This window comes from Zonotrichia leucophrys, chromosome 6 (genome assembly GCF_028769735.1).
Source record: "Zonotrichia leucophrys gambelii isolate GWCS_2022_RI chromosome 6, RI_Zleu_2.0, whole genome shotgun sequence".
Taxonomy (NCBI): Eukaryota; Metazoa; Chordata; class Aves; order Passeriformes; family Passerellidae; genus Zonotrichia; species Zonotrichia leucophrys.
Window position 1 is genome coordinate 22,326,597 of NC_088176.1, and position 24,491 is coordinate 22,351,087.

Sequence of the window (24,491 nt, forward strand, 5' to 3'; positions counted from 1 at the left end):
GTCCAAAACTTGCAGATAATTTTTAAATGTAATCATCATGAGAAAGTAGAAAATCTTGTGCTGTTTAGCGAAATTATCAATCCATCTTAACTTGACCTATCAGAGCTAAAGGTGATATGAAATGGTGTGTTCAACCATGAAAAGTAGTTAAATTATACAAACTTTATCTGTATTTGACGACACAGCTGGTGTTAGTGTGCCATTTATTGTGCAGAATTACTCATTTATAGCACCCACAGCATCCTCCATTTGCAGCTGATATTAATTACTGTTAGCCAGGAGTGTGATTCTGGAGTGTAAGCAAGAGAGAAAGTCGGTGGGGTTAGTCTTCAGTCAATGTATTAATAGCATTGGTTTCATGAATGCTGTAATATTTATGACTTGGTGATACAAGTTGCAAACTTTTCTAGAAGAGAAAAAAAACCCACAGCAATATCTCCTTCTTTTAGAACACAAATACATAAATTTTAATCTGAGAAAAATACAAAATGAAACAATGTACAAGTTATGTACAAACCCTTTTTACAGGACAATATATTTTTCACTGGATATTACATATGACAAAGTCAGGTAGATCATTTCTGAGCACCAGCATTTGTTCTCTCTCACCAACCCATGATGGTAAAAGTAAAGTGATGAAGTCATACTCCTTTTTCTTGATGAACTTTTAAGATGCTAGCTGGTTCTCAGTGTACCCCTCACCATCTCCACTTCCAAACTATAACTAATGTAGACATGTGAAACAATCAGAAGATATTGTATATATGTATTTGCATGTGTGTGTTTTTTCCAAAGGAAGAAAAAGTGGTTTCATCAGTTTTGAGCTCTACAGAAATGAGAAAGTTAAAGTAATATATTTTTTCCTTTTTTTTTCTTTTTTTTTTCTTTTTTTCTTACCAGAGGTTAGAGTATTTGCATTGGCTAAGCATGTGTGTCCCAAGCTATGGGACCATGGCAGAAGCAGAATTTTTTTAACTGCTTGACATAACTTCTGCTGACATTCCTATTTGGTTCCTACTAGTTATCATCCAGTCAACAAAATGCTCATATGCCACAATTTTTTGTTTCTGAAAAATCTATGGGTTTTATTACATTTATTCAATTGCCTATATGCTGTGCTCTGGGTTGTTTGCTTTTTTTACTTTATAGAGATCTCCTCTAAAATGCATTGACTGAAGCAGTAAGAAACCTTGTCTCAACATCATAAAGGTTCTAATTAGATGCAGCATTACTGTTTAGCTTCCTAAGTTATATATTGGTCTAAATTAGAACCAAAGTAAGAAAACAAATACCTTATATTTTATATTTTCTTCATTTTCCCTACTCCTTATCCTTCTGGCAGCCACCAGCACCGCAGCACTGTGCAGAGCAGGAAGCTCAGAGCAGCATTCCTCACTGCTGGCTCCAGTGGAATGCCCCTGGTGGACAGAGCTGCCCAGCCTCAGCGTGGCTGCACGCTCTGGAGCAGAGAGGACCTGTGCAGAATAGATGCATCACTGACAGAAATACAGCTCTGATAAACGCTGGCACTGAGTTATCCACGCTAAAGGCCCACACACCATCCTGGGCAGTGACTGCAGCACAAGAGCCACTACATTCCTTTCATTATTTCGGATGGGGCTGGAACCCACACCCACTACTGTTGGTCAGCATGAAAATACTGTGAATGGAATATTAGGAGACCTGGTGTGCACGTATAATGACTTTAAAAATATTTACTTTAAGCCTGTGATTATTCAAGAACCTTTAGAATTAAAAAAAACTAAAATTAAAAAGGTGCTTGTTTGCATGTTGGGGATTTTGGTGGTTCAGATGCCACAGAAAGGAAAAACCAGAAGGCTTATAAAGAGTTCTCCTTTCCTCTGAATTTTTTAATGCACTTGCCATTGACTTTGACTGATATTCCCAGGCTAATCCACTGCAACACTGGGAACAGATTTGTGTTTTCACTTTGTCCCGTTCATCGCCTTTCACACTCTTGGTTATTTTGTTTAATCACATTCAAAACTAGAAATGAAAGGTGAGACACACACCTCTTTTGGTGCTGAAGAAATTCACAATGATAACAGCTGTAAAAACAAGACACACACACACACACACACACACACATTGACCTCAATATGTGTTCATTTCAAATACATTGGGATCCAGGAGCCCTTAGCAATCCACTTAAAACCATTTAAGCACCTGCTCTGTGTTTCAGTTTGTGCCCATGTGAGTCAGCTAGTCCAGGGCAGTTGTTAACAATTTTATGGACTGACCAATGAATGGCCAAGCAGTGAAAACACAAATCATTAGCCATTTGTAAATTATTGCTCTTTTTTTTTTTTGTCATATTTGTTTATTCACCAGTTTATGCAACCAATTATTGCAGTAGTTGTTAGCTGTGGTTTAGATGCACACAGCCCCAGCAAAACCTGAATGAGAACACACTATTTTGCTTTCTTCTTCTCCTTCTACTACATGAAGAATTCAAGAAATGCAAAATCTTCCTTTGCAGGCCAAAAATAGCCAACCTCATCCACCACCACCCAGTAATGAATAATAAAAGTCTAAATGTTTTTTCAGTGTCTCCTGTGCCTTGCCTTGCAAACTACTTTTGTCCTGTCCTGCCTTTGGCTGAGGCCATTTAGTTCTTTTCACATCCAGCTGACCATGCCTGGCCCAGATCAAGGGGTTTGTACTTTCTGTCCCATGTATTCCCTGATGTTGCGCCATTGATGCTGATTTGAAAGACAAGGTGTTAAAATGTCAGAGACAGTTTTAGAATGCTTTTAAAATGCACAAAGAAATGTTTTTATCTTGTTTTTTCCCTATTAACAAATATATCATATACTTCAAGGTGTTAAAATTTGCATTTAGACTATGAATATCTTCTTTATTTTATACCTTAACTTTTGCTGTGCTTGGCACTTGCCACCAAATCTATCAGAGGACAGTTTTATCCTTTCATCTTGGTGCTCAGGGGCTTCAGGGGCCAAATTAAACCAATAGCCATGAAACAGAGAGCCAGCAGACTTTCTGGCAGTGTGGGAGCAGAGAGCTGCCATGTGTGAGGAGGGCCAGGCGCACAGCCCAGCTGCAGCAGTGAGAGTTTATCCTCTGCAGCATAATCTCAGTGCATCTCTCATAAAACTAACCAGGATGGCTGGCTTCTGGTCAAACCAGGTGGCAATAGCAGGAAAAAATTCTTCTATATGCTACCCTGCAAGTCATATTTTCTTCTTTTGTGTGCCTTTCTTCACGCCAGCTCATGGAAAATAAAAATGATGACACCTTCTTGTGATGACTCTATCAAATACCTGCACACCCCTGTACATCTGTGTGCATGTGTGTGCCCTCATAGAAAGATATGTGTGTGTGCATGTGTGGACATGCATATACGCAAAAACACACACACACACACACACTATTTATCCAACACATGAGTTACCAAAAAACATTCTATAGCCTGTGTCAGTAGTGCATGCAATTAATGCAAAAAAAAAAAAAAAAAAAACCAGTCCCAGAAAACAAACAAACAAAAAAACACCCACAAAAAACCTGGAAATCCTCCAAACCCATTTTTTTTTTAAATCTTTGCCTTCTGAGACAGGGGTAAAAGTCATTGATAAAAACCAAGAACTTATTTCTGTATCAGTCATCGTGTGGTCTGTCAGCTGTCCCTTTCCCAGCAGTTTTCATAGCTTTGATATAACTTCAAATATCCATTTATTGGTGCTGGCCTTATTATAATTGTTAATGGCTGAATATCAAAGATTCCAACTCCTTTTCTATCTGTTCCTCCATCTAATTTCCAGACATCCATCCTGCATCTCTGATTATCAAAAAAAGGAGTAAGAAAATATCACTGATTCTAGCCTTTCTGTAATGGGAAATGTAGACCCATAACCCCACCTGCTTCTCTCTGTCTTGTTTGCTCTCTGTGGGTGTTGTTTTATCAACCATTGCATATGGAGCTCTCTGTGCTAGAAAAGCCCATGAATGTGTTCAGTCTTATCCTTTATTTACAAACAATAGCATGGCATTTCGGGGTGTGACTGTTAAATTGGACAGACACACACAAACCTCAGCAATGTAGGGGTGCTGTATTTGACTCATTAGTATGTTTTACCCAGTGAATGTTCACTTCTGAAGGAAGGACACTCAGAAGTGGCACTGTATATGATAAAGTATAAGACATAATGTTCTATGCCCCTAGAGTAAACACCAGTCTTCTCAGGAAAAACAAAATTCATATGTATTTGGTGAGGTTGAACACAAATTTCTACAATTCTCCTGTACTCAGGACCAGCTTTTTTCATTCTGGTTGTAATATGAATGCAGTTCATAAATGAAAAAGGAGCACTGACTTCAAAGAAAAGGCTTAACATGACCCAATGCAGAGACTGGATGTAAATTATAGCGTGTCACTAGCTGAAGCAGCATATGTTGGAAGAACTCACTGGAATTATCTTCTCTTTTGGGGACTGTGAAATGCATTAAACATGCATCTAAGTAATAATGAAAAACTGCTTGTATTGTTTTGTTACTCTGTAGGAGAGTGAAATATTTTAAACAATCCAATTTTACAGATACTGTATTAACAATTCTCATTATTGTCTTTAAATAGCTATTCTACAAAATGTAACAACAAAATAGTCACAGTCCAAGAAGTCACTCCAGAATAAAGCCTATTAGGTGTTAGTATGGTTATACTTGTACTGCAGCCAGTGGACAAACATTAAAGCTGAGATAGTTTGGCTTAAATGTTGGATTACATAGTGGACATCATTGTTTTCACAATAAATTCATCATCTGCTTTGTATTTGTTTGATTCACTGATATTTCTCTAATGATAAAAATACCACGGTATGTTTAATTGTGGTGTTTAACAATTCTGCAAAATTACAAAGCCTAAAGTTAACTTGCACGATGAAAATCTGCTTTTCCTGATGACACTGGTTTTGTGGTTTTGGTTTTTGTTTCCCTACTATCACAGCCTTTCCTTTTTTTTTTTTTTGTTTCCACACAATTGTGTCACATGTTGCTTATTTGAGATAGAGAGAGTAACTAAATCATTTAGAACATAAACGCTTGGGTGGGTGGATACTGCAGCACAGATATGAAACATCACATTTTTGTCTGATGGCTATAAAGCTTGTTGGCAACTTTGTGAAACTGCTGACACAAAAGGCACCCATCAAAGGCCTTTTGCATGTTATCATAATAAATACATTCATCACTTTTATTATTTTTATTTGGTTTTTACTGTACTTTTGTGTGTGGTGTCCCAGCAAAGTAAAAATAAATAAAAGGAAAAAAACCCAGAAAACCAACTGCTAAAATAAGATGTTGCTTATTATAGGAATTAACTGAGTACAGCATGTTGTGAGATTGTAGAGCTGGAGCTAAACCAGTTTTTATCCCAGACTGAATTAACCAAAAGGACATTCAGTGTGCCCTTTACCAGGGTATGAGCTTTTACTAAAGTGCAAGGCTCTGGAGCTAAATCTCTGTACATATCAGGAAGAATTTGTACCATCTCAGACCAATGAAAGGCCATCAGCACTTCTGAAGTAAGGAAGTAACAAAATGTGGTAGATTAGATGCTTTATAACTGATGCTTCCATGCACAATTTTATGCACTCTGGATTAAATCACTGTAATAATGGCAAAAGAAGAAGAATTGCCAAGCTTGCCTTCCTGAAATGAGCAACTGCTGATGGCTGATGGGAAGTGAAGTGCAATTGCCAGGTTTGCCATTCCTAGCAAGTGCCCTGCAAGCCCCTGGCCCTGGCTGGGGGTGGCATTCCCTGTGCCTGTGTCCCATCGTGCTCCCGTGGTGCCACTGTCAGAGGGGCAGGGCACAGCCAGGGGTTACTGCACCTCCACACAGCCAAGGTGATCTCTATATGTTCATAAAACAAAGAGCATTTCTGAAGAATGTTACATGTACAAAAATATGACTTTCAACTCTGAAAATAAATAAGTTCAATTTATTAAGAGCTGGTGTCAATGCTGAACAAAATACACATCTTCCAATAAAGAAACATTTTGGTGAAGTGTAGGGTTTTTTTCTTGGGTTTTTTTTTTTGATTTACTAAAATACAAGTTGGACCTTTTTTCTTTTTTGTAAATATATCATTTGTCTCCCTTAATTACATATCCTTATAACTGTGACCATCATTCTCCTTTAAGCCAAAGACTGAGGGTTTGTTGGGTTTTTTTAATTCTTAGGAGTCTGGCCACATATGCCATTTTTAAAAGGGAAAATACTTAACAATGAAAAAGAAAAGAAAAATATATTTTTTTCTAATAAATAAAAATAATTTAAAATGCTAGAGGCTATACATGAACTAGTTTTGATTATGTTCATTTATAAATGAAATAGTTTCCAAAATACGTGGAAGCAATATTAAAGGCAGACAAACAAAGATCTGTCTACTTTATTTTCCCATTAAGCGTGCCCTTCTTAACTTCTCCATCAGTGGTTCAGCAAGTAAGAGGAATAAATGTCACATCACCATTCATGAAGTTTGTCAGGCTTTATAAAAATAGTTCTGGCTTCGAAGGAGTCAACATTCATCTTCAACTTCTCGTATTGGTGGTATCAAGCTGCTTGTCGATTTGTATTGATTGATCTGATTGGCCATGTGAGTGCTCATGGGCTTGATTTGAATGTTTCTGGGATAGGCATTATCCGGCTCATCTGTAAACCATTTCTTTTCTGCTAAGGAGCAAAAAGGGGTAGAGACAGAATAAGGAGGGAAAAATGAAAGTGTTAATTAGTGAAGCAGACATACACAGAAACATAAAAAAAAAAAAAAAAAAAAGAAAAGAAAAAGGGAGCAGTCAGTAAAGTTTATAGAAAACAGAGATCAATAGAAGGTGACTTTGACCAATTACTAGCAGTACAGTGCATTAGATTAATACCTCTGAAAATACAGTCATGAAAGGAGGATGACGCTTGCAGATTTGATAATAGAAGCTAAAGAAAACGGCCAATATGCTAGTTTGCTTGTTGGATGTAAGAGAGCTCTTTTCTTGTGCCCATGCTCTGGTGATTCATTTATAAAAAAAAAAAAAAAAATATAAAAATCAAAGTCTAAACTAAGAAGCCAAGGAGAGCAGCTGGGATAAGGGTAATACAGAAAAGAGCATGTGAGTCTATGCACAGAGGAGCACCTAGAGAGTCAGAGACTTCTCTGAACCATTTCAGCCTTGGGGTGATGGCTACTGCTGGCCCAGAAAATCATGCAGGAGAACATAAAGAACTTTCTGCAGTTGGTGCTAGAATAAATAGGAGTTGTATTCCTGCTGCCAGACAGCAGCCTTGATGCACAGGGTGGGCATTAAATCCCTACTCTGAAACACAGGTGCTGGGGCTCTGCTGAACTCGAGTTTAAGATGGGCTGGGGAACACAGCAGACACTGCAGGTGACGGTGGCAGGGGCTCCAGCTAATCCTGAATGGATCAGTCCGGATAGGTGACTGCAAGGCAAAGGAAGTGAGGACTTAAAAGGAAAATTAGAGAGGAAGCTCTTTCTTTTCTGTCCTTGAGCAATGCCTGTTTCCATGAGCACAGGAGGAATTTTTATGGTGCAGCTTTAAGGTGGGCTGGGAGCAATGTGGGAGGATGCTGAGAGGCTGCAGCATTGCAGCCCTTTCCCCGCTGTTCAGCACTGTAACCACTGTGTTGCACTGCTCCTTTGCAGGTATGGACAAAAGCTTCTTAAAATTCACAAAAGAAAACAAAATAATTCTTAAACCCTTTAGAGAGCATTTTCTGCGTAATTTCTCAATGACAGGTATGTAACCTTACAAGAAAACTTTATTCCAAGACTTGGGAACTCCTGATCTAGAGAGTGGCTGATGGCCATTGGGTGCACTTGTGCCTTGACAAGCATTTGAGAACAGAGTTCTGCCTCCATTCTTGTCCTCGTTCCCCATGTTTCAGAGGTGGGTGGGAGAGCAGTGGACACTTATGGTTCTGGGCATTTCATTATTACATGGGAGGTTCAAAGTGTGTTGTATCAGAGCTGCCACTCTTACATGTATGCACTATTTCTCACTCCAATCCAAAATACTGCAGAAGCGTTAGTGCCTCACTTACATAATATAAACTGCTACTTTTCTAACCACTGAAATGGTTCAGAACAGGAGTGGAAAAAATGCTCATTTTTTTAATAAATAAATTATCGAAAATTAGCAAGCGAAATTCACCTTAGAAACCCAAGGACTGAGCACAAAAGCTCAGGAGGTAAAGGAGAGAAAATAAATTGAAAGGCTGAGAAAAATAGTGGAAAAATACTTAGACATAACTGCACAAAAATAAACAAAGACCTTTGGAGTTTAGAGTCTCTCAAGAAGTAGCTTAACCTCCAGAATTTTCAGTCACTTTCATGAATAAAAAATTAAACCACTTCCGCTTTATGTGGATTTTTAGAATTTACAAGCCAAACCCCCATTCCACATTAAAACCTTTGCTACCTGTTCTTACACATTTTTAAAAAATTAAATCAAACCCAGGAATCATATTACTTATTAATGGCTTATTACTGAAGGGAAATGGAACTACTGTATTGTTTTTCTTGTAATTTTCTAAAATGCTTTTCACTTGTGTTTAAAAATATCCCACTCATTTGTGACCAGACTAAATAATTCCCTGCCCCCTTAAAGGTGCCTGAGTCTGAACGCTGTTCAATCTCCCATCTCCCTCTCTCTCACCTATAATAATTAAGTTCCCTTTGATTTGAACAGATTGGACGATAGGAATTCATAATGTTACATCCTGCACACTGAAGCTAACTGATTAAGTGCTTTAAATTATTCTTCCTGACAGAATGATAAAGTTACAATCTGTTCAGAGATGATCTACAGCTTGCCAGACTCCTACCGTTTCTTTCTACATTCATTTATCTTTTTGTCAAGCAGTTAAAAAAAAAAAAAAAGCCTCAATTCCATAGATCTTTTAAAGTAATCAGAACATCTGAATTATTAATGAGACTTTAAGGGAATGATTCCTGATGGGGGCCGGTTTAAGAAAGGTTGTAGGAAAAAGAAGTCTGGGAATGTGTACACATCAAAATAATTTCAGCTCCATTTAAAAAACCATTTAGTTCAAGTGTGACACATGAACCATTATGCATTTGTGGAAACCAATTTTATGTGATCTACGATTAAACTAACCTTTCAGAGAGGTGTAAAGTGTGATGGTTATCATGTTTTAAAAGCCTTGTGAGATCACATAAACAATTTCAAACTAACAGTTTTCTAATGGTTTGTGTTTAAAATGATTTTGAGGCAAGTTAAGCACCGTGAACTTTCATTGCTACCTTGTTTTTTTTAACACATGGTGCAAAAACTTTCCTTACAAACAGAACTTGGTGCAAGTTAATTCAATGTTGTAGCAAGTAAGGGGAGGCTTGTGTGAGTGCTAGGAATCAGAACTGTGTTGTGTTTCTCAGCAGCCAGTGTAAAGCACTTCAAAATACCCTGCTTTCCCTAAAATTTTCCAAATAAGCTATTTATTTATGTGTTAAATTTAAAATAGAACTCCTATATAGGGAGCTGTTCTTTAAAAAGACACCACCCAGTCTCTTTTTGCCTTTACCTGGCAAGTAATACATACAGAACATTAATAATAAATGCAGAAGCTGGTAGATTCTAATGTCTTTTGCTGTTTAGATTTCTTTTTGCCAGTGCTGAAACCTTGACCCAAGCATTATCATTCTCCAGCATGCAATGCTTAGATCCAGCTTTATACCTTTCCTGTTCCTCTCTGCTGTCATAATTATCTTTGACCACATAACAATGAATCTCCTGTGCAAATTCATTGGCCTCTCTACTTACCTTTGAAATGTGAGCTTAACACCCCTGATCTTTACTCTTGGACACTATGATATTCTGCTCCCAGTCACTAAATGTTCTTCTTGAAGCCCCTACACACTTTTCAGTCTTTTATGCTATGCTAAAAGTCTGCTTTTGGTATGTGTTCCAGAGTCTAAATACAGATTTTTATCTTTAATATTTACTTTTTCCTTTACATCAGTTCAGGAACCCCCTTTTTAAAGTCTTTATATCTTGCTATATTCACCAAGTATTTTTAAGCTCTCTGTCACATTGAGTCTGTTTCTTTCCCTTTTGGAATATGCATATTGATCCTTACCAGAAATGTTTCTACATTATAGTGACAACAGGCATAGTTTTTTACCTTATTTTTTTTAGGAGCTGCTAAAAAAGTCCCTGATCTTCCTACGCTATTTGACAGGCTTCTTTTTGACAGCATCACCTGAGAGAAGTTGGAACAGCTTAGTAACTGAATGTATCAGATGGCAGAAAACACTTACTCTCCTCTCAGACATCTATGTTTGTAATGGCCTATCAGCATCAGTGCATCCATGAGGGTTCAAAAGGCTAAATGCTCACATTACAAATAAATAAAAATTAACGTTTTTGTGGAACACTCTTCCCCACAGCATTAAAAAAAAAAAGGATATAAATAATCAAAGTAAAAAGCTCAAAATACAGTTTTCTTCAAGTTGTATAGGATTGCAGCAATTCTCTCCAAGAGGTTCATTGTATTGGTGCTTTAAAATTTCTATCATTAATTTTGGACTGAGTAGCAACTTAGAGCAAATGTCACTGTGAAACACCCTCTCTTCTAAGCAGAGGCAAAGAAAATACTACCCAAACATAACACAAAGGTTTTACTATATTTGTATTTTCACCATAATCCCAGGTTACCGTTCAACTGTTTAAAACATGCATTTTTTGTTTTCTGTGACACTTGCAATTAGTTTGCATGTATGTGTTTGTGTGTCTCCTCCCTGCATGTAACCATTTTGTTTATAACTAAGCTGAAAATTATTCCATGTAATTTGTTCCTGCATGAGAAAGAAAATTATTGAAATTTTCTCCACCCACCTGCTCAGAAATTCTTTGTTTAGCAGATGAATATTTTACATGCAGCAGGCAGTAAGAAATTTGCAGGGAAAAAGAGAATAAACTATTTTTTATATGAAGACCTTCACTTTACTCCAGGGCAACAAAAGTTTTGTGACAAAGAAAATGTTCTGGACTTGTTCTTGATTTTTTATTTTTTAAACAACCAGAATTCTTAGTTTTGACAATGGGAATTTCACTGGAAAATGCCTGACTCTCTCTGTTCAGGTCAACAGGAACCCATGCCAAGATCCTGCAGGTCTGCTAGACATGATTTTGTGTCAATGCTTAAGCTCACTAAGAATTTGGTTTCCAATGCTGAAACCATGCTGGGACTGATATAAATGGCAGGACCTTCATTTAAAAACCTAAAATGTCACTTCCTGACATTAGTGATAATTCTTTACTTTCAAAAACTAACCATTCTACTATGGTTGTCTGACCTGGGCTAGAACAAGAGATTTCCTCTTACTTTTCAATATAAACACCAATATAAAGTTGATTTAAGTATTTCTCTGCTTATAATGCTCCATTAGTGTATCCATATTAGTGTATCCACTTTATAGTGATGAAAACCTTCATCACTATAAAGTATTTGATCAATCTGACTATAGTCAGCAGTGGAAATTGTACGCAATACTACTAAAAGTCAAAAGTTTTAGAATTCTAACTTCAGGATAGAGGACAGAGGTGGAGTAGACTCGAATGTAATTTGAAGAATTTAGATTTGATTTATATTTATATTAGATATTCCTCTTCTGCTGCTCACAAAGTAGGCAAGTTACTTCTCTAAATGTACACTGTTTATGTCTTTTCTATTTGAGCTGCACTGTAATACAAATACTATTTTTTTGGATAAAGATCATTATGTAGCATGTGACAAGTGGCTTCATATTAACACCCTTCTTTCTCTGCTAAATGGAAAACAGATAAAACATTAATGGAAAAGCATTTTGGTGTCAAAGCCATTAACATTCTTCCAAAATGTGTAACTGCTCTCAACTATCTTCAATCAATTCTGCCAACATAAAAAGATGCTCATGTACATACATGGGGAATAGGAGAGTAGGGAGGGGAAGGTAGGAAAGAAATTGGAATGAGGAATGGGAAATTAAAGTAATGTCTGCACCACGATAGGCATCTTCATTGAGCAGGAACCTGGGTGTTTACAAAAGGACACGTGCAATTAGAAAGGCAAGCAGATGAGAGGAGAAAAAAACAAAACAGGGTTGAGAAACAGCAGCAGCAGCAGCAGCAGCCAGTTTTACTTCTGGTTTGGTGGGAAAAAAAAGGCAAAAGAAAACCAACAAAACAATCAACCAAACAAACAAACCAATAACTGAATAAGGTTTGTAACTATTTTTTTTAATTTCACAAGTTTTCACAAGGACAAAGTTATAGAGGGAAACCCACAGCAGTTGCTAGGTCATGCAGAACCATTAATTTTCATACCTTGGCCCATTCTATTCATCCTTGTTGCACTTTAGAAAAAGAAGTAAGCTATGTAAGTTTTACAATGCTTTTAAACTGTCATATTTCTGGTTGAGCACTTTAACTGGCACATCCTTGTAGCAATAAATATTCTGAGGGCAAAACACGATAACTTTCTTTGCAAAAAGGAACACGAGAATTTTTCTTTATGATGAAGAGCAACTGTAATAGTCTCATTTGTAGGGGAGCAACCATAATTTGCAATGCATTTCACTGATTGGACTTACAGCTGCGTTTGAATGCACACTCACACATATAGACTGTATTCCAATCATTATGCTCAGCACTGCACAGTGGTATTCTCTGTAGCCCACTTACACGGTTCCAGGTTTTGTCAGTAAAAGTGCTTGGCTTTATTGTCAATTCACACAGCAAGCAAATCTTCAAAATTATCATGCGTGGGGAAGGGGAAGGTAGAAGACAAAACTAACCATAAAAGCACCTTGATTGGGTTGGCAGTTACAATGCTAATCATTCCAAATCTAAATATTTTTCTGTCTGCATGCTTTCTCACTGGATAGCCAGGGAAGACGGTATGTGTTTCTGCCCTCCCTACCCTCGGAAACCCTCCATAAACCTAGAGCTAGCTGTATACTTCAAAATATACATTGGCTTCTGAAGTTTAAACTAAAAAAAAAAAAAAGTAAAAGCAAGCCTGAACTATCATTCCTATGGCTGTCTAGGGCAGGTTCCTTTCCACTGCTTTATTTAGCTCCCTGCCACAACTTTTTTTGGCTACATGTGTCATTGGTGACAATTTGCAAGAACTAAATTCTGGCAAGTGTGCGGAACACGACGCCTCAGCGCTGTGAGTATTTCCAACCCAGCCCTCTTGTTCTCCTCATTAACAGTCTGGGGCACAGCACCTTTTCTCCCCAGATGGGAGAGACTTAAAGGCACTCAGTTGTCTTCCCTGTATTCCTGCATACTGGCATGCACCTGTTGAAAACGCCAGGTAGAACACGCAGCAAGACTTCTGGAGGTTCTTCACATATTAGGACCCTTGTTGGAAGATTTATATGAACACTAACTTGGAAAAGTTAAACTACCATCTGGGGAAAAGAACAAAGTCCCTTGAGATCTGATATGCAAGCACAGAAAAAATGCTTGCTCTTTTCTGAACATTATTTATTCTGTACATAAGGTGACTAATTCACCTTTTAAAGACGTAAAAGTCCCAAGAAGGCAGTTTTTAATGACTTACATCCAATATTTATGATACATATGGCTTTTTATCCCAAATGTCAAAAGTGAAAGAAAATATAGCTATTCATGTGGCAATATAAATAGACAGAATAATAATTTAATATGCAATTAGACTCTTTCTAAACTTAAATTAAACCATTGGAGTTGTAAAACTTCATGCCCCGACAATTTCAGTGTTAAAGGGAAAATATACCATCTCCAAAAGACTAGTATTTTAGAGAAAGTTCTTGAACAAGCAGAAAAGTCCCTGATATTGCTTTGGTATAAAGCAGATGTCTAGCAGTAATCTATACAAGGAGTGCAAGCCCTATATAATATAAGCTTTGAGAGTGAAAAATCAGCAGGGATTTTTTTTTTTTGCATGGTTTTTGTTTTGTTTTTTTTTTTTCAATAGGAGAGTTTTATAAGCTTCAAATAAATGTATGAGCTCCTGTAAATATAAGTATTAAAAAAACCTACTGCAACATACATCAACACTTCTGCACTAAATGACTTTCTTTGTGTAACTCTGACATCAAGAGCAAGTGTTCATGTTAAATATACTCTGTTTTCGGATATGTAGAGTAACTGCAGTGAGTTATTTATGTTTTCAGTGTGCCTATGGGTTTGGTATTCTTTTTTTATTCTCCCCTAGCATCATAAATAACTTTTGGTCCGTCTGCTTTGTTGCTGTTGTGCTTAAGGGTTTTATGGTGGTGAAATAAAAATGACAATCACATGCACACTGTCATACATATGCAAAATATGTGTACAAAAAAGGGAGAACTCCATGGGAAAACAGGGAACATTACTGCTGGAAACATTAACCGGGGAGAATGGGTGGTGAATGCAAGTTTCACACACAGTGGGAGCAGATACACATATCAAAGTCTATCCTCCTGCACATACTTCTGTTTGTCCCGGGAATCTCTGCTCTTGGTGCGGTTCGGTCGGTTGGCTGTCGATGGGATGGAGTGAACTGATGAGCTCTTCTTGCTGGAAGAGTAGGAGGAATGGGAGGAATGAGAAAGGCTGGCTCGGGACTGGCCAGCGTTGTGGTCAAATTGCATCAAACAGAAGATCAAGTCCGTCGGCACAAGCTCGAATTCATACGGTGGGTTTGTGATAACATAACTGGAAGGAACGGAAGACAGAAAAAAAGAAAGTAAAAGAAAACAGGTTTAGATTTATACTAAAAAATTTCTTCTAGAGTTGTTAGCTCAGGAACACTTAGCCCAATTTTTGCATTTCTATTTGTACCTAGTTTTAGCTCACATAATTCCCGCTATGGTTTAGGACCTTTTTAAGTCAGCTGTCACTTTTTATGTTTTCTTTCAGAAAGACAAAATGCCTGAGAATGATGTTCTTCAAGTGAATCACATAATGATTTTTCAGAGAAACCACCAGACAAATCATGGTCCTTTTCTGACTGCACCATAATGCAATGACTCTAGCGAATCATTTATATGACTCCATTTATATACTGACAAAAAACAGTACCATACCCACCACAAACAGTATTTAAAAGAATGGCTGAAAGGCAGAGAGAGGAGGATTTCACATGCAGCTCATTTAAATACATATCACATTTAAATACATATTTACATAGTTATTAAATATTTAAATATAGCCAACAGAACAAGGGATATAATTATTGGTCTGGATTGTGACTGTAGTTAAAACAAGTTAAGGAAAATACATCAATAACTTTACAGGAAGGTTAATTTTGTTCATTCACTCCACATGTACATTCATGGCCTCAAAGAGCATTTATAAAGAGAAATCTGCACATCCAAGAATCCAATTTATTGCTTAGTATAAATCCCAGGCCTGAAATAAAAACTTGCTCAATTTCATGAATCCCCACCTTCACCTAATGGCCTTTCAGGGTATGAAGAACTTATAAGAGCAGCTGCTAAATTTTTTCATGCATGTGAAAAACAGACTTGAGCGAGGCAATCGGCATTTTCTGTCCAAGCAAGAAATGAGTAAAAATTGAACGTGAAGCTCATGACTTCTTTTCAAATTAATTCAATGCTCACAAGAAATCTGCTTAGCTCCTTCAGGGACAGAAGTCCCTTATTACGCCAACAAATAATCCCAAGTATAGTAAATACAGTGTAAATCTAAACTGCAACTCAATTTTTCTACCCAATTTATTCAAATTCTTACAGAAGAAGCCTCTTTGGTGGGCTGCAGGGCTGTTTATTGCCATGTTCACCCAATAATGATGTTTTCTGTAGAGCATGAAACAGTAACAGATGGTAGATTTGTGATACTTCTGGTATGGGTCTGTGTGTGTATTTCTAGGAAGCAGTTAATTAAGACACATTTCAAGCAAGCTGCTAAACGGCCTTCAGTTTGCAAAGATGGAAATGTGTCTGCTCTATTTAAAGCACTAAGGTCAGGCTTGGTGCTACTGAAGTAAAATGTAGTCTACCAAGAGAAGGGTTTCCATTTACTGGAAGAAATTATGCTTAGACACAGATGGTACTGATGGGAAGCCCACAGGAGTATTATTTGAGCATTCAGAAAAAAGACTAGCTACTGTAATTTAAATTATTATCCCACAACTTAGAGTTGATTCATATAAGGGAACTGAAGTCCTTTCCTTGCAGGCAAACAGTGGATCATCATAGAGCAAACAAGATAAAGATACACTCTGAATATTTATTTAAAAATTTTTGAATAAAATCAGCTGACAACTTACACTATGATATCCAGCTTATGATTTAAATTCAGATAGAATCATAGTGAAATCTTTAAAAGAGGATTGTGGAAAAGTTATGCAAAAATGGATCAAGCTCTTTTTTATATTTATTACAGCCACTGGGCTTTTCCTTGCTGAGAAGACTGCAGAGCAGTGAAGCAGAGATGTTCTAAAAGACCAGACTCACCGTTTAGTGCATTGGCTGGGAGTACTTAGATGTGCATCCCTTAATCGATAAATTCCAAAGCAAAGCATATTGTATGTTTTCAGTGCTTTACAAAAGAGATCTCCATAACAACCTCCGTCCTAGAGGAAAGAGAAGAGATTAAAAAAAAAAAAAAGCACATTTTTTTCCTTTCTTTACTCCGTCAAGGAACAGTCCTACAGTATGAACTTATAAAAAAGGGACAATGTATAGACAGTCTATTGTTTGTCTCAAATGAGAGCCTTTTACCCAAGGAAATGAATAATCTAAATGTTTTATTTCAAATGAGTAAATACGTAAAGTGATGATTGTTATTTTGGAGAGCCTTAGTCCATAAAATAATGTCAAATTAGAAAGAGTGAGTGATTTGCTTTAAGCTGGAAATCTAAATTTTTGTACCAGACAATGCATATTCTACAAATTACATTAACTGTGGTATTAAAATTGTTAGTATCTTTGACCCTTTCTTGGCAGCAGTCATACTGTCATCCAGACAAAAAAAAAAAAAGAGGAGCACAACAGAAATTAGAATTCAATGGGTTTAAAAGGATAATAAATTATCTGCTGCTGTAAAATAATGGCTAAATGTATGATTAGCAAAAAATAAGTTTAGATTTGCTCATTTGTATATCCAAAATAGTGATTCTTAAATAATCATGAGTGTCAATGCATTCTGCCTTCACAGATGTAGTGCAATTGAGGCTCTGGTGAAACAGCATTCAAAAGATTCGTGTTGCTTATTTTGTTTGTGGAAGTGTTAAGCTGCATGCCAAAGAGTTTTGATGTGCCGCTAGTCTCAGCTGCAACTAGACTGCTAAATCAACTGAAGGCTGTAGGCTTCTATCTGTGCACTCCTGCCCTAATCCTTAAACTGGGATTCCCTGTCATTTCTGTGAAGGTCATTCTGCTCTTTTTGGACAGAGCTGGTCAACACAGGGTTAATTTAAGAAACATCAAATCCTACAACATCATCAAAGCAGAGTGGGTGCTTTGGGATTACCTCAAGATTACATAATGTGGTCCAGAAAACATTTCTAGATATTTTATTTTTATATGATGCACTATTTTTAAAAGATCATTTATTTATTTTGTTTGGGATTTTAAATTTTTTTGCTTGTTTTTTGACCCTTAGAACAGTGCAGTCAAATTATCAGAAGATTAGGATTTCATAAGAATTTTAGTTCATCCAAAACCAGCAGAAGCCAAACCTTACAAACCTTTGTTTTCAAGCTAATAAGCAGATTTCAAGAACTGGAAGCTCTGTGAAAACACTGAATAAGCTTATCAGCACCCAGAAAAGGTATATCTATACATGTTGAATAAATTTAGAATTCATTATTGCTGTAATGATTATATCATCCATATCAGCTCATCCATCTCTTTAGCTGACAATGAGGAAGAGCCACAGGATTTTCTGTATGAAATACGCAGGCAGGGATCCTGGGCAGTCATACAGCTTCTTAAAAAGGTAAAGAGCAAACCTGGCACTCTGTGCTATAAATTTTTAAACAATCCAAAAGCTCTATTAAATTCAATAATAGAAATTATATGCTTATTGAGGTGGATTTTTTACTCAGTCTGAGAGAAAGCTAACAGAGCACAGACCAGCCTTGGTCCTGCATTTCCCTCATGATCTTACCCCTAGGTCTGCAAATGGCCCATCATACAAAGCCAACTGAGCAACTCGACACCTGTCCCTGTTTGCAAGTGTCTGGGGCGTGCTGTAACCTCCTCTCAATGCATTTTCCTCAGCAATCAGTGCTTCCAGCTCTGGTGTGGCTCCTCCTGTTACCAATGTCCGTATCAGTGTGAGGATATTGTCATTGAAGTATGTCTGCAGAGATAAAAGAAAGCTCTTTAAGCAAACACCATTAAAGTCACAACTGAAGACATCCAAATTACAACTTTTCCGGGTTTCTGCTGTTTAAAGTTCTTGGCTGTCTCTTCAAATAATTTTATATAGAAAGTGAAAAGACAGCAGCCTCCAATTACTCTATTTTCTTCTTTCCCATTAGGCTCCTATACTGGATCCTTCCTTTTAAACACCAATTCAGGCTGATTTTTATTAAAGTACAAAAATTTGAATGATTTATGTTTCCTATAATTGGTGTTAGTAGTGATGCAATGACTGCTTTCCTTCTCATCGCCCTCATGTCTAATAATGGGCTTTAGGACATGTAATTGTAAAATTCAGACCACATTTAAAGCTTACACAGGCTAGATTGCCTTTTTACTCTTGTCACCAATTCGTTGGGGAGCTGCCTTTGTGCTGCAAATGTCATTACTTATTACTGTGGCTGGACTCTAGCAGTCTAACCGATGTATTGTACTAAACATCTTATTACGAGACTTGACAGTGTTCAGACATAAGCATGTATCAATTAAACATCTTGAGTTCGTTCCAGATAAATGTATGATGAGTTTGGGATCCTGGTGGTCCTTTTAAAAAACTCTAGGGTATAGGGTAAGTGTGGTTTATTAGGGAAGATTTACTCCACACTGACATTTTGCCAGCATCTGTAGCATTGCTGGTCTGTCAGGCAAACAATGGGTATTTAAAATATTAATTTAAATCCAGATGAATGACTTTCAAGTTCACTTAAAAGTATACTGGTATAGTTCAGACATACTCAGTTAAACATCTGCAATGTATTGTACTGGGCAAAAAAAAACGTTGAACAAAAAAAGAGGAAAGACTGTCACTTATAATGTCACCAATGTCTGAGTTTTCAGAAGCTTTGAAAGTGCAAGAAACATAAAAGGAAAAAATGAGCTCACTGTAGAGTACACAGGATTGACATTACTAGATTTCAGGATTTTGTTGAATTTAGGACTTATAACAAATGCCTGTAATCCAACCAAGTAAAAATGAACAGTGAATTCTCCAACAGTGCTTGTTGTCTAAAGATAAGACTTTTAAAATAATACTTTCCAATGAAATTCACTGCTCTAGCCATATAATGTAACTGCATTTAATACATGGGTAAACTGAGGTAGAGGTTGAAATATTTTATCCTGAGATCAAAAAGCAGAACTGGCTTCCTATCCATGTTGCTTTGATATTCTTTCTTTGTATAATGAAACTTCAGTTTCATTGTTTGCTGGAGATGACAGATAAAACAGAAGAAAATGAGTTCTACGCAGCAATGTTTTTCAATTTACATTGAAGTTTCCTAACTTCAAGCTTCTCTGCTTATTTACATAGGCATATATGCCATTCACCTGTTGACTAAATTAAAATGAGAGGAACATATTCTTACTGTTATACATGCCCTAAAGCAAATACTTGCATCTCATCAACTCCAGTTATTTAAGTTAACCTGTGTAAGGCACTACATATTTTAGCTACAAAGCATATTGTAACGAGTAGTCTGACATAGGCAGAGGTTCATGAAGATTCAGCCAGTCTAAAACAACAGCTGATCTCAAATCAGCCCTTACACATGTGGATGCACTGGGTAACAATTCAAGTGTAATACTCAAACCTCTCTTAACTTATGGAAAAATCAATGTGACCCCTTGCAGGAATGTAAGTCTGGAGCGATTACATGATGTTTAATAGGAATTGCCACTGTGAGAGAGAGAAGACATTCAGGCATGATTGTTTATTTTGCAATTACTTCTTTCTTGATGTCCCAGAGATGAAATCAGAGTCACCCTCTTTGGCAACTGTGCTATACCTCTAAGGCAAAGCTAAGACCCTTATTAGCAAAGGAAGCAGCATTCATTGTGGAACAATGGCTTAATTTGGGTTTCACACCATGACTGATGTGGATGGCACCATTCAATCAGATGGATGAGTGCAGCCAAAAGACATTTCTTTTTCTTGGGTTTGTTTTTTTTTATTTTTTTTTTTGTCTTTTGTTTGTTGTTGTTGTTTGGTTGGGTTGTTTTTTTTGTTTTTTTTTCAATCGTTGGGAGAAAATATTCCAAGTTTCAGGACAAACTGCTGCAGCTTTGCATCTGATCAGAAAATGTCCAACCATAAGCAAGAATAGATGGGTGAATTGGAAGCTGTAACTTCTCACTTTCACTAAACAGGGTTGCTTCCTTCTGTACTAAAGTATTTAGCACTCCTCAAGAAAAAGCTGTCTGCCCATGCTTTTGATTGTCACAAAAATCAGATTCCTCATTACATCTTGCCAGTTTGGAACTAGGGGAACACTGAAAAGCTGAACTAGCTGATATCCATTTCCTTTGGAATAATAATACACTGAAATTAATTTGAGAGTGATCTTCTACTTGCTCTGTGGGAGGGTACATGGCCTGAATATGCCAGTACTTATAAGAAACTGATCTACAGAATGTCTTTGGAAAGGTGCTGTTGTACTTAAAGTAACAAGGCACTTTCCAGTGATGGAAAAGAATCCCTTTTGTTGAGTGTAAAATCAAAACTGAAGAAATACTTGTTTGCTATTGTCGTTAACCAAACCCCACACTGGACATGTGTGTGATAATGCTTTAATCAGCATCTGGAATGAGAGCATGAAATAGGTGTATTCTAAACACAGAAAAAAAGAAATGCATCATACACACTGAAACTGGGTAAATAGCAAAGAAATTGTGACACAGATATCTGAGCTAGCAGTGCCACCTAGCCTTTGCTTCAGAATTGTAGAGCAGCTCTTTCAAATGTTTCAAGGATGCTTTCCTATTTGTTCAATCATTTTTAAAGTATAATTACCAGAGTGCTTATGTTTTGCAGTTAATGCTGTCATGTCTTTTAAACTAATTGGTCTTCTACAGAAAATTTAACTGAAAATTAGCACATCTTTTAATAATATTGCTTTAACTTTAATAGCACTTTGCCTTTCATTTATAATTACACTAAAATTCTCATTTTTCAAGTTATATCTGCCTTTTTTGTGTTTGCTAGTGGGTTTTAAATGAATTTCTTTTAAGAAGACTCCTCCTCCTCCTCCACCACATGTGGTTTTTAACCTCACTTTCAAACAAATACTTTAAGTTGCTTTTCTCATTGAGTTGGAGGAATAATATACATCCAAACCTGAGGAATGACTAAGCTAACATCAGTAATTCACACCAATAACAAAAGAGTCTTTGAGACAGAATAAACATCAGACAACAAATAACAGCATTTCAGCATTTGAAAATCTATTAATTCTTAAACTATTGTCCAAACTTTAAAGAAGTTTGGGATGCTTTAAGTTACAAGATGCTGTTTACTAATTCTCTGAACAGAATTGCATGGAAAATAGTCTTGTGTTCATAACAAAGATTAGAATAGTTTCTTTTCTGTATAAATAAGACTGTGAGGATCCCTTAGGGAGAATTCTTGAGTATGGGACATAATGAAAAGTTATTTTTAACTGTTTTAATGATTTTCTTCCATTCTGTACTTCTGTTTACATGAAGAAAAAGTAGGATTTGATAATACAGAAAACAATCAACACCTGAAGTTCTGGCACAAGGAAATGGACTCCAGGGTAGTGAATGTTAAGTGGTACCACCTGTCTCCAGCAGCACCTGGGTCTGCTGCAGTGCAGGTGTGGGAGGGACCCCAGCCTGCCACCACTGCTGCAGTGCTTCTGTGCCAAGGGCAGGAATGGGGAAGCTTTGGCTCTCAGGCCAACTGCTCAAACCTTTGAAGGTTCTGTGGGTTGAAAACTGGTTTCCTTGCATGTACAAGATTTTATGGAATAACTGTCCCAACAAGACCCAGAAAGAAGCCCTTCTGCTCAAATATTTGCTCCTTTATCTTATGTCACATAACTTTTATATAGCTGAAGATAACATTTTTAAAAACCAGTTAATAACCTAAAAGATGCTTCCAATCCCACACTTTTTAGTTACAGTTCACTTAGTGAAAGGCATGCTCTGCTTTCCAGAAGTGGTGTTGCCTTGAGACTGACAGACAATGTGTATTATTTCCCTGGGTTTGCATATGCAACGAAAAAATAAATATTAATATATCAGGCATTTAAGTACCTGATGGCACTAGATGTCTTTCAAAGACATAGCAATGATTAGCTGGAGCATTTTAACAATAGCCTCTGCCAGAGTTAAAATGTGAACCAAGCCCAGAGCCTTCCCACAGAGCACAGGAAAGCTCTTGAAGCAAACCTGTGAGATCACTGCTCCCAACTCATCAACAACATAGTGCAGGTTCTGAGCTGGTTATTGTCCTCTGAGCTACTGCACTGTGAATCCTGGCCTTGTGGGAAATACTGCCTTTGCTGCAAAGCCAAACTGGGTGTACATGACCAGTACATGGCACTTTGAAAACCAAACTACATTAAGCCTTTTACCTTTGAAATAAGGAAATAACAGAAAATTTCAAACTTAAAATATCCAGTACTGTCATCTTATAGGAAATAACTGCTAAACCAGCAGAATGTAAAGATCTCCAGCAGTCAGACTTGAATTAGAAAGTTACCACATTTTCTAATCTAAGATTCATGAGTTGGGTTTAATGCATTACTTCAAAATTATAAAACTATAAAAAATAAAATTATAATTTAATACTGATTAATACTGCATAATTATTACTGTCCAATAACAAAATACTTAGGCAAATTAATTTGAATATATTTTGTAGCTTTTTTTCCCTATATGTACATCTATATGCATGTTTCAAATGACCCACAGCCCAGAAATAATATGTTTGCATGGCTATTACTCGACTTTTGTTTTACTACAAAATCCCACTACTGTGGGAAGAGATTGATTCTTAAAGGAGCAGTTCATGAAAATTTGCATTGTACACTATATAAGCAATTTTCATTACACAGCTATCAACAGAAATCATAAACTGCAATTTTTCTATCAAAAATAAGCAGTAAAACCCACTGCATCACTAAGTAGATAGAATAATGAACTATATACTTGTCTCCAAATGGCAAAAGGCGGCAGCGTGCACATTGTATACTTCTTACAGAAATCCTGTGCAACTAATAGGATGAAAGCATGACTACAGATCTCACAATTTAGGGAGGATTCGGGGTTCAGTTTCCCATACTGGAAAGTATGAAGTTAGACATGTTAAATAGAAGCTGTTTGCTAAAACCAAGTGTACTTTAGGAAAAAAAGATAATAAAGGTAAGAAATAACATAGTGAAAACAGATTAGTTTGTGTGAGAAACACTCTTTTCCTTGGAGAAGAAGTAAAAGGATAACACACCTTCCCCATGAGAATATGGATAGTAAAGGGAAAGCATCTCACACATTTTACACTTTCTGAGTGGTCAGGAAGAATTGTTCTTTTCCAACTCCTTGCTGGGCCTTTGAGGAATAAAGAGAAAATAACACTGCCACTGATCAGAAAACTGGTGAAAGAAAAGACAGGATAGTGAACAATTCTAACTGACTGAGTCCTTGCCTTTCTTCTTGATTAGTATTTTTTTGAGAATTTTCTACTCTTGTTATCACATTTCTCTGACTTCAGGCTGCACTGTCCCTGACACATAATATCACCACTTAGATATGAAAATGTTCAGAAAAAGGACTTTTATAGAATGTAACTGCAAAAACAGAGGGCATGTTGTCCAAAACTAAGAGTTTATAAAAGCTAGCAATAACTAAAAACACTAAAATTTCTGAACAGGAATGCTGTACCTATTTTTTATTGCATCACTATTATTTACTTGAGACACCTTTGCACAAGGAAGCAATAATGTCCACAGTATCTCACTCTTTCTGCGGCAACCAGAAGGATTAACCCTACTTATTCTTGATTCTGAAATGCCCTACTGAGCAATACATTCAGAGACATTGACTTAGATAATAATGAGAGTATATAAACAGCTCTAAGTAAACATTTGGAACCTTCATGTTAAATTATGCCCATTTATAATGTGCATATATAAATTATATAACTATATAATAATGTATATAATAAAATTTTATCTGTGTAGACTCATTTATATGTGGATCAAACATATGGAAAATATAGCAGGGAAAACTGCAAAATACAGATACATAAATATGAAATACAAATAAAAAAAAATAAATCAT

The 24,491-nt window shown here is 36.7% G+C and overlaps 1 protein-coding gene across 30 annotated transcripts in view; it reads right to left on the reverse strand.

Annotated features, from left to right (window-relative positions):
- Positions 1–437: 437 nt before the first annotated feature.
- Positions 438–24,491, reverse strand: part of KCNMA1 (potassium calcium-activated channel subfamily M alpha 1) — a 411,073-nt gene continuing 387,019 nt past the window's right edge. For 10 of the 30 annotated variants that reach the window (XM_064717021.1, XM_064717019.1, XM_064717018.1 and 7 more), the window contains 5 exons: positions 18,157–18,351; positions 16,500–16,618; positions 14,512–14,736; positions 12,379–12,407; positions 438–6,712 (listed from right to left, as the gene is read on the reverse strand). In XM_064717021.1, coding sequence (XP_064573091.1) covers positions 6,558–6,712; positions 12,379–12,407; positions 14,512–14,736; positions 16,500–16,618; positions 18,157–18,351 — 723 coding nt within the window. In that variant the 3' untranslated portion in view covers positions 438–6,557. Of the gene's footprint in view, positions 6,713–12,378; positions 12,408–13,713; positions 14,737–16,499; positions 16,619–18,156; positions 18,352–24,491 lie in introns of those variants that run through there. The other 20 variants (XM_064717035.1, XM_064717017.1, XM_064717033.1 and 17 more) reach the window with 5 other exon arrangements.